The following is a 13,555-nucleotide window of genomic DNA, read 5'->3' on the forward strand; positions in this document are numbered from 1 at the left end:
CAAGACTCCTTTAGTTTTCCGTTGTAAGGTATTAGAAGCAAAGCACATGAGGGGAAATTTTTTTGTGATAACATAATTGTTCACGATTTGGTAATACATGTGTTTCCTGAATGAAAGCAACTCCCGCCTTGGTTCTTGCTAATTCTTTAAATAAAAGATGTCTCTTAGTTGGGGAGTTCAATCCTTTAACATTGAAACCAACAAAAGGTACCACTGTCATCTACATACATGCACACACTATCAGATATACCAGTCTATACAAAATGAATTGTGCCACCTCTGTATCTTCTTTTTTTTTTCTCAATCCCTTCACTGTGATTCATAAGTATGCCACACGTACACCTTACATTAACCTTCCCATCCCCCTTTTTATCCCCTCTCCTCTGTATACCTATATCCCCTCCATCTCCACCCCCCACCCTGAACCCTGAAGCCATCAACAGGATCATTTCTGACCTCCCTATCTCTATAGAGGCCTGTCGATCCCAGGAGGAATGTGCTCACCCTCATGCCCCCCCTTCATTATTTACTTTAACAGACACAGCACTAACCGATAGCTATTTCTGACATTTTACATTGCTGAGTGAACATTACATAATAACCAAATAAACAATACCCCTGACAGTTATACTCTCTTCCATGTTAGCTCGCAAATATCATACCATCCAGTTCCCCTGGCAGAAAGTTCAGGGCCCCCCGCGATGGCATTCATCTCTCTGGCGGAGGTTTACCATTTCAGTTGTCCGCTACCCTTGTACACTTGCTGCCATTTTGGCCTCTCCGCGGTGGCCTTCTGAGCCAGCTTCGGGCACAGAACTGTGCTCTTCGCAGTAGTTTTCGGAAAAGATTATTTGGCCTCCTCCAAATTACGGATTTGATGCTGTTTCCCATCTTTGTAAAACTGCAAAGCAAACGGGTAGCGCCATTTATACGGGATTTTTAGTTCCCTCATTTTTTGAGTGACCGGTCGCAGTTCCATCCTGCGCTTAAGTGTCACGCCCGCTATATCCTGACAGATTTCAAACGGATAAGAATCCGTTTACAGCTTTCCTTGCAGCTTGCAAAAGTTTTTCTTTTTCCTTATAATATGTAAAGCAGGCCACTATATTCTTCGGTTTATTGTTGTGTGGCACTCCCAAGGCCTTATGTGCTTTATCCAGCTGCACTAAAGTTTCTTCCAACCCCAAAAGAGTCTGTGCAATGGATCACACTACCTGCTCACAGTCCATATATGCTGGCATTTCAGGTATCCCACGGAATTCAAATTATGCCTCCTGCTTCTATTTTCGATATCTTCCAATTTGTCTGAGAGGAAGAGGTTGGCCCCTTTTAAATCTTGGAGCAGGGAGGATAATTAATTCAAAGTTTAATCGTGGTCATTCCACTCTATGTTCCATATGCTCCACTCTATGACCTAATTCTGCTATCTCACAATGTAACTCCACTCGCAGAGTCGATCTCTCCTCCCGGACTGCTCTCAAGTCTTTTCCAGTTTTGTGGAGTCAATCATTCTCCTATCTCTCGGAAGGCTTCTCTCGAGAGCTCCTCGGTCTTCTCTTGCTCCAAAAACAAGTCCAGTGATAGTTCCGCATGGGCTGGATCCGCCTCATGAATTGAGCTTTGTGTCTGCGGAGTCTGCCGCATGGTGGCAGGCCCCTGCATTCCCGGGTAAGCAAAACTGGATAAGTCTATGGCACCGTTTGCCTTACTCATTCCAGCTCTAGGAATATGCCATCTCGGGGTTATCACACTCTATATAATCAGCTTCATGCCGCCAAAGTCTGCAAATATATGTTAATTTATGGGGGTAAGCACCCAGAGCAGATCTTTCATGCTGCCATCTTATGCAGTGACATTACTTCCTGCCAAATCCTCTTTTAAAATCAATCTTTAAGTTACCGAGTACAGAGCAAAATAATGTCACTTACCCAGTGAAATGTTTCCCTGGGCACCCTTCTTCCCATGATTCAAGAAAATCATTGGCTATGCTCTCTAGACTTAAAGAATGCTTACACACACACCTCGATACTTCCAACTCACAGAAAGTACCTTCGATTTCGGCTGGGAACACAGCACTTTCAGTACCGTGTACTGGCCTAGCGTCTACAACCAGAGTGTTTACAAAGTGTTTAGCAGTAGTCACAGTGTCGCTACGCAGACTGGGAGTGCATGTGTTCCCTTATCTTGACGATTTGCTGGTGAAAAGCACCTCAAAGGAAGGTGCTCTGGAGTCCATACGAATGACTATTCAGGTGCTAGAGCTACTGGGGTTTGTAATAAATGACTCTAAGTCCCATCTCAATCCTGTTCAGAATTTGGAGTTCATTGGCGCACTACTGGACACGAAGACAGCTTGTGCTTATTTCCCTGAGACAGCAACCTCCTGTCCCTGGTGTCCACAGTTTGAGCATCTCAGCAGGTAACAGCTCAGCAGATGTTGAGACTTTTGGGGTACATGGCCTTCACAGTCATGTAACACCCATGGCACATCTTCATATGAGATCAGCTTAATGGACCCTAGCTTCCCAGTGGTATCAAGCTGCGGGGTATCTAGAGGATGTGATTCAACTGTCCACCGACTTTTGGAATTCTCCTCAGTGGTGGACAATCCAATCCAATTTGACCATGGGACGATCATTTCAAATTCCTCAACCACAAAAAGTGCTGATGACGAATGCATCCCTCCTGGGGTGGAGAGCTCATGTAGATGGGCTTCACATTCAGGGAGCCTGGTCCTTCCAGGAAACAGGTCTTCAGATCAACCTCCTGGAACTATGAGTGATCTGGAACTTTCTGAAGGCTTTCAGAGATCAGCTGTCCAACCAAATCATCTTAATTCAAACAATCAGGTTGCGATGTACTACACCAACAAGCAGGGGGACACCGGATCTTGCCCTCTGTGTCAGGAAGCTGTCCAGATGTGGCTTTGAGCACACCGTCATGGCATTTTTCTCCAAGCCACTTAACTGGCAGGTGTAAACAACAGACTGGCTGACAGACAGAGCAGAGTAATGCAGACTCACGATTGGTTGCTGAATATGGTAATAGCCCGCAAGATCTTCTGAGCGTGGGTCACCCCCTCGGTGGATCTTTTTGCCACTCAAATCAATCACAAGGTCCCTCAGTTCTGTTCCAGGCTTCAGGCCCACAACAGACACGCATCAATTGCCTTTCTCCTACATTGGGAAACAGGCCTGTATGTGTATCCTCCCATATCTCTAGTAGGGAAGACTTTGCTGAAACTCAAGCAAGACCATGGAACCATGATTCTGATTGTGTCCTACTGGCCGCGTCAGATTTGGTTCCCTCTTCTTCTGGAATTGTCCTCCGAAGAACCGTGGAGACTGGAGTGTTTTCCGATCCTCATCACCCAGGACAAGGGGTCACTTCTACATCCCAACCTCCAGTCTCTGGCTCTCACGGCCTGGATGTTGAGAACTTAGAATTCACCTCCTTAGGTCTTTCAGAGTGTGTCTCCCGAGTCTTGCTTGCTTCCAAGAAAGATTCCACGAAGAGGTGTTACTCTTTCAAATGGAGGAGGTTTGCCATCTGGTTTGACAGCAAGGCCCTAGATCCTCTCTCTTGTCCTACACAGACCCTGCTTGAATACCTTCTACACTTGTCAGAGTCTGGTCTCAAGACCAACTCCGTAAGGGTTCACCTCAGCACAATTAGTGCTTATCATTGGCGTGTAGAGGGTAAGCCTATTTCTGGACAGCCTTTAGTTGTTCGCTTCATGAGAGGTTTGCGTTTGTCAAAGCCCCCTGTCAAACCTCCACCAGTGTCATGGGATCTCAATGTCATTCTCACTCAGCTGATGAAAGCTCCTTTCGAGCCACTGAATTCCTGCCATCTGAAGTACTAGACCTGGATGGTCATTTTCTTGGTGGCTGTAACTTCAGCTCATAGGGTCAGTGAGCTTCAGGCCCTAGTAGTGGATGCACCTTATACTAAGTTTCATCACAACAGAGTAGTCCTCCGCACGTACCCTAAGTTCCTGCCAAAGGTGATTTCAGAGTTCCATCTGAACTAGTCGATTGTCTTGCCAACATTTTTTCTCCCTCCTCGTGCCCACCCTGGCGAAAGCAGCTTGCACATCTTGGACTACTTGAGAGCACTGGCCTTTTACGTGGAGTGGACGAAGCCCTTCAGACAGTCCGCCCAGTTGTTTGTTGCTTTTAATCCCAACAGGAGGGGAGTCGCCATCAGAAAACACACAATCTCCAGTTGGCTAGCAGATTGCATTTCCTTCACTTATGCCCAAGCTCGGCTGACTCTGGAGAGTCATGTCACAGCTCATAATGTCAGAGCCATGGCTGCGTCAGTGGCTCACTTAAAGTCAGCCTCCATTGAAGAGATTTGCAAAGCTGCAACGTAGTCTTCAGTCCACATATTCATATCCCACTACAGCCTTGAGCAGGATACCCAACGCGACAGTTGGTTTGGGCAGTCAGTGCTGCAGAATCTGTTTGGGGTTTAGAATCCAACTCCACCCCCCTAGGCCCATTTTATTCTGTTCCAGGCTGCATTCTCAGCTAGCTGTATATAGTTTTCAGGTCAACCTATGTTATGTCCTCGCCATTGCGTGGCCCAATTGACCAATGTTTATTGTTTTGGGTGAGCCTGGATGTGAGATGGTATATGTTCCTTCACCCAGAGATATTTGCTCATGCGCTCCAACGTCAATCAGTATACAATTGTGCACTCACTGATCGACCCCTGATGAAGGCTTTCTAAAGCCGAAACACGGACCGTGTGGGCTCCAAATAAAGTTTGTTTTGGAAGCATTTTACCCTGGTGTTTGGATTGATCTCTTGAAGTTCCTTTTCCACTTTTTTTGTAGTCACATTCTCATAACATCAATAATATTTACTGAAGCCAATTACAGCTCTCCCAGCTTAGGCAATAATCTAAAAATGAAGAAAGTGAGGTCATATCACCTGCCCATATAAGAAAAATATCATCAATAAAGTGTTTTAATGCAATGATATCAGCGTAATTTGCAGGGCTTTTTTTGTGCCGGTACGCACCGGTACAGCGTACCGGCACCTTTTTTCCCCGGTGAGTCCTGCACCCTTCCTCTCACTCCCCTACTTACTGTTTTTTTACAGACAGCAGCGCGAACGGTGCAGCAATTGAGAGAGGCTGGCAGCGTCGGAGCTTCCCTCTGCAACTCCCACCTACTTTGTTTCAACTTCCTGTTTCTGCATAGGCAGGACTCGCAGAGGGAAGCTCCGACGCTGCCAGCCTCTCTCAATCGCTGCACCGTTTGTGCTGCCGAGTCCGGCGCTGGCAGCCTTTATCGCTTCACTGGCTGGCAGGCAGGCATTGGAGAAGGAGGATGGGCTGAGGGAAGAAGAATTGCTGGACATGGATGAGAGGGGAGGGCAGGGGAGAGAGGAGAATCAATGGACATGGATGGGAGGGGAGGGCAGGGTAGAGAGAATTGATGGACATGGAGGGGAGGGGAAAGAGAAGAATTGCTGGACATGGATGAGAGGGGAGGGCAGGGGAGAGAGGAGAATCAATGGACATGGATGGGAGGGGAGGGCAGGGTAGAGAGAATTGATGGACATGGAGGGGAGGGGAAAGAGGAGAATTGCTGTGTATGGATGGGAGGGGAGGGCAGGGGAGAGAGGAGAATCACTGGACATCGATGAGAGGGAAGAGCAGGGAAGAGAGAATTGCTGGACATGGATGGGAGGGGAGGGCAGGGAAGAGAGAATTGCTGGACATGGATGGGAGGGGAGGGCAGGGAAGAGAAAATTGCTGGACATGGATGGGAGGGGAGGGCAGGGAAGAGAAAATTGCTGGACATGGATGGGGGGGAGGGCAGGGGAGAGAGGAGAATTGCTGGACATGGATGGGAGGGGAGGACAGGGGGCAGAGAATAATTGCTGGACATGAATGGGAGGGGAGAGAAGGGCAGAGAGGAGACATACTGGACATGGATGGAGGGGAGGGAAGAGGAAGGAGATGCACATGGAGGAAAGGGCAGGGGTGAGAGGAGAATCGCTGGACATGGATGGGAGGGGAGGACGGGGTAGAGAAGAATCGCTGGACATGGATGGGAGGGGAGGGCAGGGGAGAGAGGAGAGAGGGTGGCCAATGTAACACTGATTTTTAAAAAAGGTTCCAGAGGAGATCCAGGAAATTATAGACTGGTGAGTCTGACGTTGGTGCTGGGCAAAATGGTAGAGACTATTGTTAAGAACAAAATTACACAGCATATTCTAAAACATGGATTAATGAGACAAAGCCAGCATGGATTTAGTGAAGGGAAATCTTGCCTCACCAATCTATTAAATTTCTTTGAAGGGGTGAACAAACATGTGGATAAAGGGGAGCTGGTTGATATTGTGTATCTGGAGTTTCAGAAGGCGTTTGACAAAGTACCTCATGAAAGACTCCAGAGGAAATTGGAGAGTCATGGGATAGGAGGTAGTGTTCTATTATGGATTAAAAACTGCTTAAAAGATAGAAAACAAAGAGTAGGGTTAAATGGTCAGTATTCTCAATGGAGAAGGGTAGTTAGTGGGGTTCCCCAGGGCTCTGTGCTGGGACCGCTGCTTTTTAACATATTTATAAATGACCTAGAGATGGGAGTAACTAGTGAGGTAATTAAATTTGCTGATGACACAAAGTTATTCAAAGTCTTTAAATCGTGGGAGGATTGTGAAAAATTACAAGCGGACCTTACGACACTGGGAGACTGGGCGTCTAAATGGCAGATGACGAGTTCCGTTGGTCAGATCGTTGTTTTGGGCTTTGTTCAGGACCTCAGAAAGGTAATGCATCTTGCAAAACCACACTAGCTCGCTGGGTCAAGGAGGTTATAGTGTCCGCATATTTACTAGCTGGTAAACCACTTCCTGCTGGATTCTGGGCACCTTCTACCCGAGCTGTCATGACTTCTTGGGTGGAAGCTCATCTGTTCTCCCTGGAGGAAATATGTAGAGCAGCGGCATAGCCTTCCTTGCATATCTTCTCCAGACCACTACCGTTTGGATGTCTCTGCTCGGTCGGATGCATCTTTTGGAGTACTGGTGCTATCTGCAGGAGCTTTAGGTTCCCACCCTATTTCAGGACTGCTTTGGATTCATCTGCTGCTGACGCTAAGGAAGGACAAATTTATTTCTTACCTGATAATTTTTCTTTCCTTTAGTCGCAGCAGATAATCCAGAGGCCCACTCTGTTTTTCTGGCGGTTCCTATCGGTTAGTTCTCTCTGTTGGAACTTGTTGCTGCATTTTTATATTTTTGATGGACTGTGTTTGCAGTTCTTGGTTTAGCACTTTCCCTCTGGGGAAGGAGAAATGTTACAATTCTACTACTACTACTACTTAACATTTCTAGAGCGCTACTAGGGTTACGCAGCGCTGTACAAATTAATAACTAAGGACGGTCCCTGCTCAGAAGAACTTACAATCTAAAGGACGAAATGTCAAGTTGGGGTAGTCTCGATTTCCTGAGTAGAGGTGTTGTGATTAGGTACCGAAGGCGACATTGAAGAGGTGGGCTTTGAGCAATGATTTGAAGATGGGTAGGGAGGGGGCTTGGCATATGTGCTCAGGGAGTTTGTTCCAAGCATGGGGTGAGGCGAGGCAGAAAGGGCGGAGCCTAGAGTTGGCGGTGGTGGAGAAGGATACTGAAAGGAGGGATTTGTCTTGAGAGCGGAGGTTACGGGTAGGAACGCAAGGGGAAATGAGGGTAGAGAGGTAAGGAGGGGCTGCAGATCGAGTGCATTTGTAGGTTAGTAGGAGAAGCTTGAACTGTATGAGGTATCTGATCGGAAGCCAGTGAAGTGACTTGAAGTGACTTTTCTGCTTTGTTATGAGAAATACTGACCAAGGAGCATTCCATCCTATAAGACACTGCAGTTCAGCGCTGTCTATCTCCACCTGCTGGTAGATGGTCACAACCCACAAGTCTCTGGATTCATCTGCTGCGACTAAAGGAAAGAAAATTATCAGGTAAGAAATCATTTTTCCTTATTATACTTCCTCTGTGTACACTGTATGCTGCACAAGCTGGCATGTTTGAAAGTATAAGTGAGATCAAATAAAAATGCTACCAACAAGAACGACAACATGGATGCAGCAACTCAGTTGATTTGCTTTGTTTTGAGTGAAAGGGGATGACAGTTGTGCTGGGAAGGGGAAACTTAGACTGACCTAATAGGTTTCAGCATTCTGACGTCACTTCATCTCCTGTCTATTAAACTTCCTTGATGCTGCCTCTGTTAGTGCTCCAAAGGGGAAAAACATATTGGAACAGGTATTGGGGGGGGGGGGGGGGGGGGAAGAGAGAAGCTCAGGACAACTACCGGTGGAGGCAGAGGCAGCGGGAGAGCAGCTCAAAGTCAAGACAGTTGCAGGTGAAAAAAAGGTGCCGGTATACTGTACCTGCACAAAAAAGCCCTGCTAGTACTACATATCACAGTCAATATTAGCAGGAAGCAGTACTTACAAAGATTCTCTTTTTCTGTTGTAGTCTATACCACAGGATTCGTGCTGGTAGGTAAGTACCTCATTCATAAATGTTTGTTTGTTTGTTTTTTTAATTCTTATCCAAAGGAATTTTGGAAACAAAGTGCAGCTGCAGTGAAAGGAGGCCTTGGCATGTGTCAAAAGCACACGCCAGCGCAGGCCCCCTTTTGCTGTAGCTTGGTAAAAGGGGCTCTTAGTGCTTCCTATTTAGGAGGGGGTAAATGGTCCCGCATTAACTGGGTCTTAGCACATGGTTAGTGCCTACTGTCTGCCCATGCCATGTCCCCTGACTAACTGCTAAATTACTGCAAAGCCCCTTGAAATGGTGTTCCGTTCCTTTTTCCCTGGCCCCTTTTGGGGGGGGGGGGGGCATAAGAAAGTGTCCTGATTTAGAGCAGCTCTGCAGCTGGGCTGAGAGCCGACCTGGGGTGACCTTGACCAGATCGTGTTCTGTGCTGACGCCGTTCACCACAGCAGCAGCAGAGCAGGAAGACAGCGACCCAAGAGCCGAGATTCCCGAGAGCAATTGAGACAACCGGATTGCTAACAAGACCCATTCATGGCTGTACTTCCTTGGACTCAGCCACAGTTTCTTCAAGTGGCTGATCTGCTACAGAAGTGCAGCTATAATTGGTCAGAGAGCCCTGTCTGCCTAAAAGGGTGCTCCTGATTGGCTGGATGCTGGAAGTAACTCAGGCTCTGAGTTACTTCTGGTGTAAGGCCAATCCGTAGTGCCCTTTTAGGTACCAGACGGGAGGAGCAGTTGGTTGCCATGCAGCAAAGGTAAAGACATTCACAATCTAACCTCCTTGGTAAAGACAAAGTCGACTGAAGAAATATGGTATGGCATGGCAGACGGGGGTATTACGAGGGGGGTTTGGCAAGACAGACTGAGAACAGATACTTCCATAGTGTCAGCAGCAGATGAATCCAGAAACTGGTGGGTTGTATCCATGTACCAGCAGGTGGAGATAGAGAACACTGAAAGAAGGCAATGATCCTGGACGTCCAGCCCCTCATTCCATAAGTATATCTTCAGCAGGTGGTGTACGGATTCCCTCCAGCTCCTGAATTCAACCGTTGAGGAAGGCTCTTGGGCCATCTTGGCCAGTTGAGCGTGGGGTGGGGTGGGGGGGGGGGTGGCTAGTGGTGCCAGCTTTGAAGGCATACTTGTTAGGTCCCTGCCTTACCCCACAGTTTCCCTTTAGTCCAGGATGCTCCCTTAGGGTTTCTGGCTGTATTGCTCTTGCCTTCCTCACAAAAAAAAAAAAAATCAGCCTTTTTGGATTGACAGGAACCTGTGCCTGGACGACTTTTGGGAGCTAGGAGTGCCGTTGGGCTCCTCCTGGAACCCGAGCTAGGATCGGAGCGCCTTTCTCTCCAGGGTGTGTTTGTTTTTTCCCTTCTTTTGACCCCATGATTTAACACTGTTCCCACTGTGAAACGAGGCTCTCCATTTCAGGCCTTGGCTGTGCTATGGGGGTATGAGCAGCGTGGGAGCTATGGGTGTTTGGTGTCTCCTGATGGGGGTGTGTGTCCCGCACAGATGCAAGGACAGCGCCTCTCATCTGTTTGTCTTTGATTGTGTGTCTGGAGAACTAAGCAGGCGGTGGCTCCAGGATGGTTGGTGCAGCCTTCGGGGGGTGGGGGGGGGGTATTCCGGCAGGGGCAGCGACAGCAGGGATGTCTGGCGATTTGTTCTCCCCTGACTTTTCTTCTTGCTTCAGCTTCTTTGTTTAAGCAGGTTTGCCTTCAGTCTCTTCTGGCTTGGTGGCCTCAGGTTCCCCAGGCTCTGGGGAGCTTGTCCAGCTGCCTCAGTCCATTTTGGTGGACCATAAGTGCATAAGTATTGCCATGCTGGGACAGACCAAGGGTCCATTGAGCCCAGCACCCTGTCACCGACAACGGCCAAAAGAACAAGCAATTTGTCCCGCCCATCCTAGAAATACTGTATTATTCCCTCAGCCATTCAATAACATTCTATGACTTTTTCCTCCAGGAAGCCATCCAAACCTTTTTTTCAAGTCCGCTAAGTTAACCGCCTTAACCACCTTTTTGGGCAGTGAATTCCAGAGTTTAACTACTCATTGAGTGAAGAAACATTTCCTCCGATTCGTTTTAAATTTACCACACTGCAGCTTCATCACATGCCCCCTTGTCCTAGTATTTTTGGAAAGCGTAAACAGACGCTCCACATCGACCCATTCCATTCCACTCATTATCTTATAGACCTCTATCATATCTCCCTTCAGCGGCCTTTTCTCCAGGCTGAAGAGCCCCAGCCTCTTCAGCCTATCCTGATAGGGAAGTCGCATGGCCTTAATGTCTGAATGGGTGTCGTTTGGGCTCTTTCCCCTTCAGTTTCACGGATGGCAGGCTCGGGGGAACCTTCTAAGTATTTCGGCTGGTACAGCAGGAGGAAGGTGAGCCCCTCAAAGAGAAACAGCTTGACCCCTTGGGTGTTCGGGTTTTTTTTTCTCTATGAAGAACTTCTGTTCTGTTTTCACTGAAGAAAACCCTGGGGAAGGACCGAGAGGGACTGGCAAAAGTACACCTGAAAATGAAGTGGATAGAGCGCCGTTCACGGAAGAGAGTGTGTATCAACAACTTGGAAAGCTAAAGGTGGACAAAGCCATGGAGCCGGACGGGATCTACCCCAGAATACTGAGGGAGCTCAGAGAGGTTCTGGCGGGTCCTCTTAAAGACTTGTTTAATAAATCCTTGGAGACGGGAGAGGTTCCGAGGGTTTGGAGAATGGCGGAGGTGGTCCCTCTTCACAAAAGTGGGGATAGGGAAGAAGCTGGAAACTACAGGCCGGTAAGCCTCACTTCGGTTATTGGAAAAGTAATGGAAGCCATGCTGAAGGAAAGGATAGTGAATTTCCTGGAAGCCAATAAGTTGCAAGATCCGAGACAACATGGTTTCACCAAAGGGAAATCGTGCCAAACGAATCTCATTGAATTCTTTGACTGGGTGACAGGAGAATTAAATCAAGGACGTGCTATGGACGTCATCTACTTAGATTTCAGCAAGGCTTTCGACACGGTTCCCCACAGGAGGCTCTTAAATAAACTAGACGGCCTGAAGATAGGACCTGAAATGGTGAACTGGATTAGGAACTGGTTGACGGACAGACGCCAGAGGGTGGTGGTGAATGGAGTTCGCTCGGAGGAAGGAAAGGTGAGTAGTGGAGTGCCTCAGGGATCGGTGCTGGGGCCGATTCTGTTCAATATATTTGTGAGTGACATTGCCGAAGGGTTACAAGGTAAAGTTTGCCTTTTTGCGGATGACACCAAGATTTCCAACAGAGTGGACACCCCGGAGGGTGTGGAAAACATGAAAAAAGATCTGAAGAAGCTAGAAGAATGGTCTAACGTTTGGCAATTAAAATTCAATGCGAAGAAATGCAAAGTGATGCACTTAGGGAGTAGAAATCCAAGGGAGACGTATGTGTTAGGCGGGGAGAGTCTGATAGGCACGGACGGGGAGAGGGATCTTGGGGTGATAGTATCTGAGGACCTGAAGGCGACAAAACAGTGCGACAAGGCGGTGGCAGTAGCTAGAAGATTGCTAGGCTGTATAGAGAGAGGAGTGACCAGCAGAAGAAAGGAGGTTTTAATGCCCCTGTATAAGACGTTGGTGAGGCCCCACCTGGAGTATTGTGTTCAGTTTTGGAGGCCGTATCTTGCGAAGGATGTTAAAAAAATGGAAGCGGTGCAAAGAAAAGCTACGAGGATGGTATGGGATTTACGTTCCAAGACGTATGAAGAGAGGCTTGCTGACCTGGAGGAAAGGAGGAACAGGGGTGATATGATACAGACGTTCAAATATTTGAAAGGTATTAATCCGCAAACGAATCTTTTCCGGAGATGGGAAGGCGGTAGAACGAGAGGACATGAAATGAGATTGAAGGGGGGCAGAGTCAGGAAAGATGTCAGAAAGTATTTCTTCACGGAGAGGGTGGTGGACGCTTGGAATGCCCTCCCGCGGGAGGTGGTGGAGATGAAAACGGTAACGGAGTTCAAACATGCGTGGGATATGCATAGAGGAATCCTGTGCAGAAGGAATGGATCCTCAGAAGCTTAGCTGAAATTGGGTGGCGGAGCAGTTGGGGGGAAGAGGGGGTGGTGGATGGGAGGCGAGGATAGGGGAGGGCAGACTTATACGGTCTGTACCAGAGCCGGTGATGGGAGGCGGGACTGGTGGTTGGGAGGCGGGAAATACTGCTGGGCAGACTTATATGGTCTATGCCTTGAAAAGGACAGGTACAAATTCAAGGTAAGGTATACACATATGAGTTTGTCTTCGGCAGACTGGATGGACCATGCAGGTCTTTTTCTGCCGTCATCTACTATGTTACTATGTTACTATGTAACTGTCATCTCTCATTTTGGGTACCTGGGAGGCGTTGATTTTGCTGACTTTCAGATATAGATAGCAGCTACAATCAGTCTGCAGTTGGTCACTTCACGGGTGCCTTCTAGGGTGTTTCCTGTGCCCGTCACCATTCAGGGTCTGATTTTAGAGCAGTTGCCTGCTTCTGATACGTTTTTTTAGGTGGAGAGGCCTATTTCCCAACCCTGTGGGTGCTGTCTTTTTTGGCAGATTTCTCTCCCTCATGTGGGTGCTCTGGTGACAGCGGTCACCAAAAGTCCACTCTGCTGGGGGAAGGTAGATTGGTACCTCCTGGATTTGCAGGGCTGGCTTCAAAGGCTTCTTTGAAACGTTTATCTGAGGTTTTCGCTCTGGCATTGCAGGCAACAATTTGGAGCTCTACGCAGCCAGAGCATGCCTTAGCTGGTTGTAGTAATTGCTGGAGCAAGACCTGAACTTGCCCAACATGTTGATGCTTGCAGCACCATGCTTGGAATCTGGTTGACGTTTTTTGGGCTGATGCTCTATATGGTTTCACGCAGGCTTTGGTCGAGCAGATGGCTCCTGGTGGTGACCTTGTACCAGTTATAGTGGTTGTGTCTTTTGGCAGCAGACAGGGCGTCGAAGCTACAGCTTTCTAAGCTCCCTTTTGGGGGAAGCTTCTCTTCAGGGAGGACCTGGAAAATATCTTTA

The 13,555-nt window shown here is 47.9% G+C and overlaps 1 protein-coding gene across 4 annotated transcripts in view; it reads left to right on the plus strand.

Annotated features, from left to right (window-relative positions):
- LOC115466373 (deleted in malignant brain tumors 1 protein-like) overlaps positions 1-13,555 on the plus strand; it is a 278,988-nt gene that overhangs the window by 18,132 nt on the left and 247,301 nt on the right. For 3 of the 4 annotated variants that reach the window (XM_030197563.1, XM_030197566.1, XM_030197565.1), the window contains exon 2: positions 8,493-8,519. The exons of the other annotated variant lie outside the window; for it this stretch is intronic. In XM_030197563.1, the coding sequence (XP_030053423.1) occupies positions 8,493-8,519 (27 nt within the window). The remainder of the gene's footprint in view (positions 1-8,492; positions 8,520-13,555) is intronic. 4 annotated transcript variants of the gene reach the window in all.

Source organism: Microcaecilia unicolor, chromosome 3, assembly GCF_901765095.1.
Source record: "Microcaecilia unicolor chromosome 3, aMicUni1.1, whole genome shotgun sequence".
Taxonomy (NCBI): Eukaryota; Metazoa; Chordata; class Amphibia; order Gymnophiona; family Siphonopidae; genus Microcaecilia; species Microcaecilia unicolor.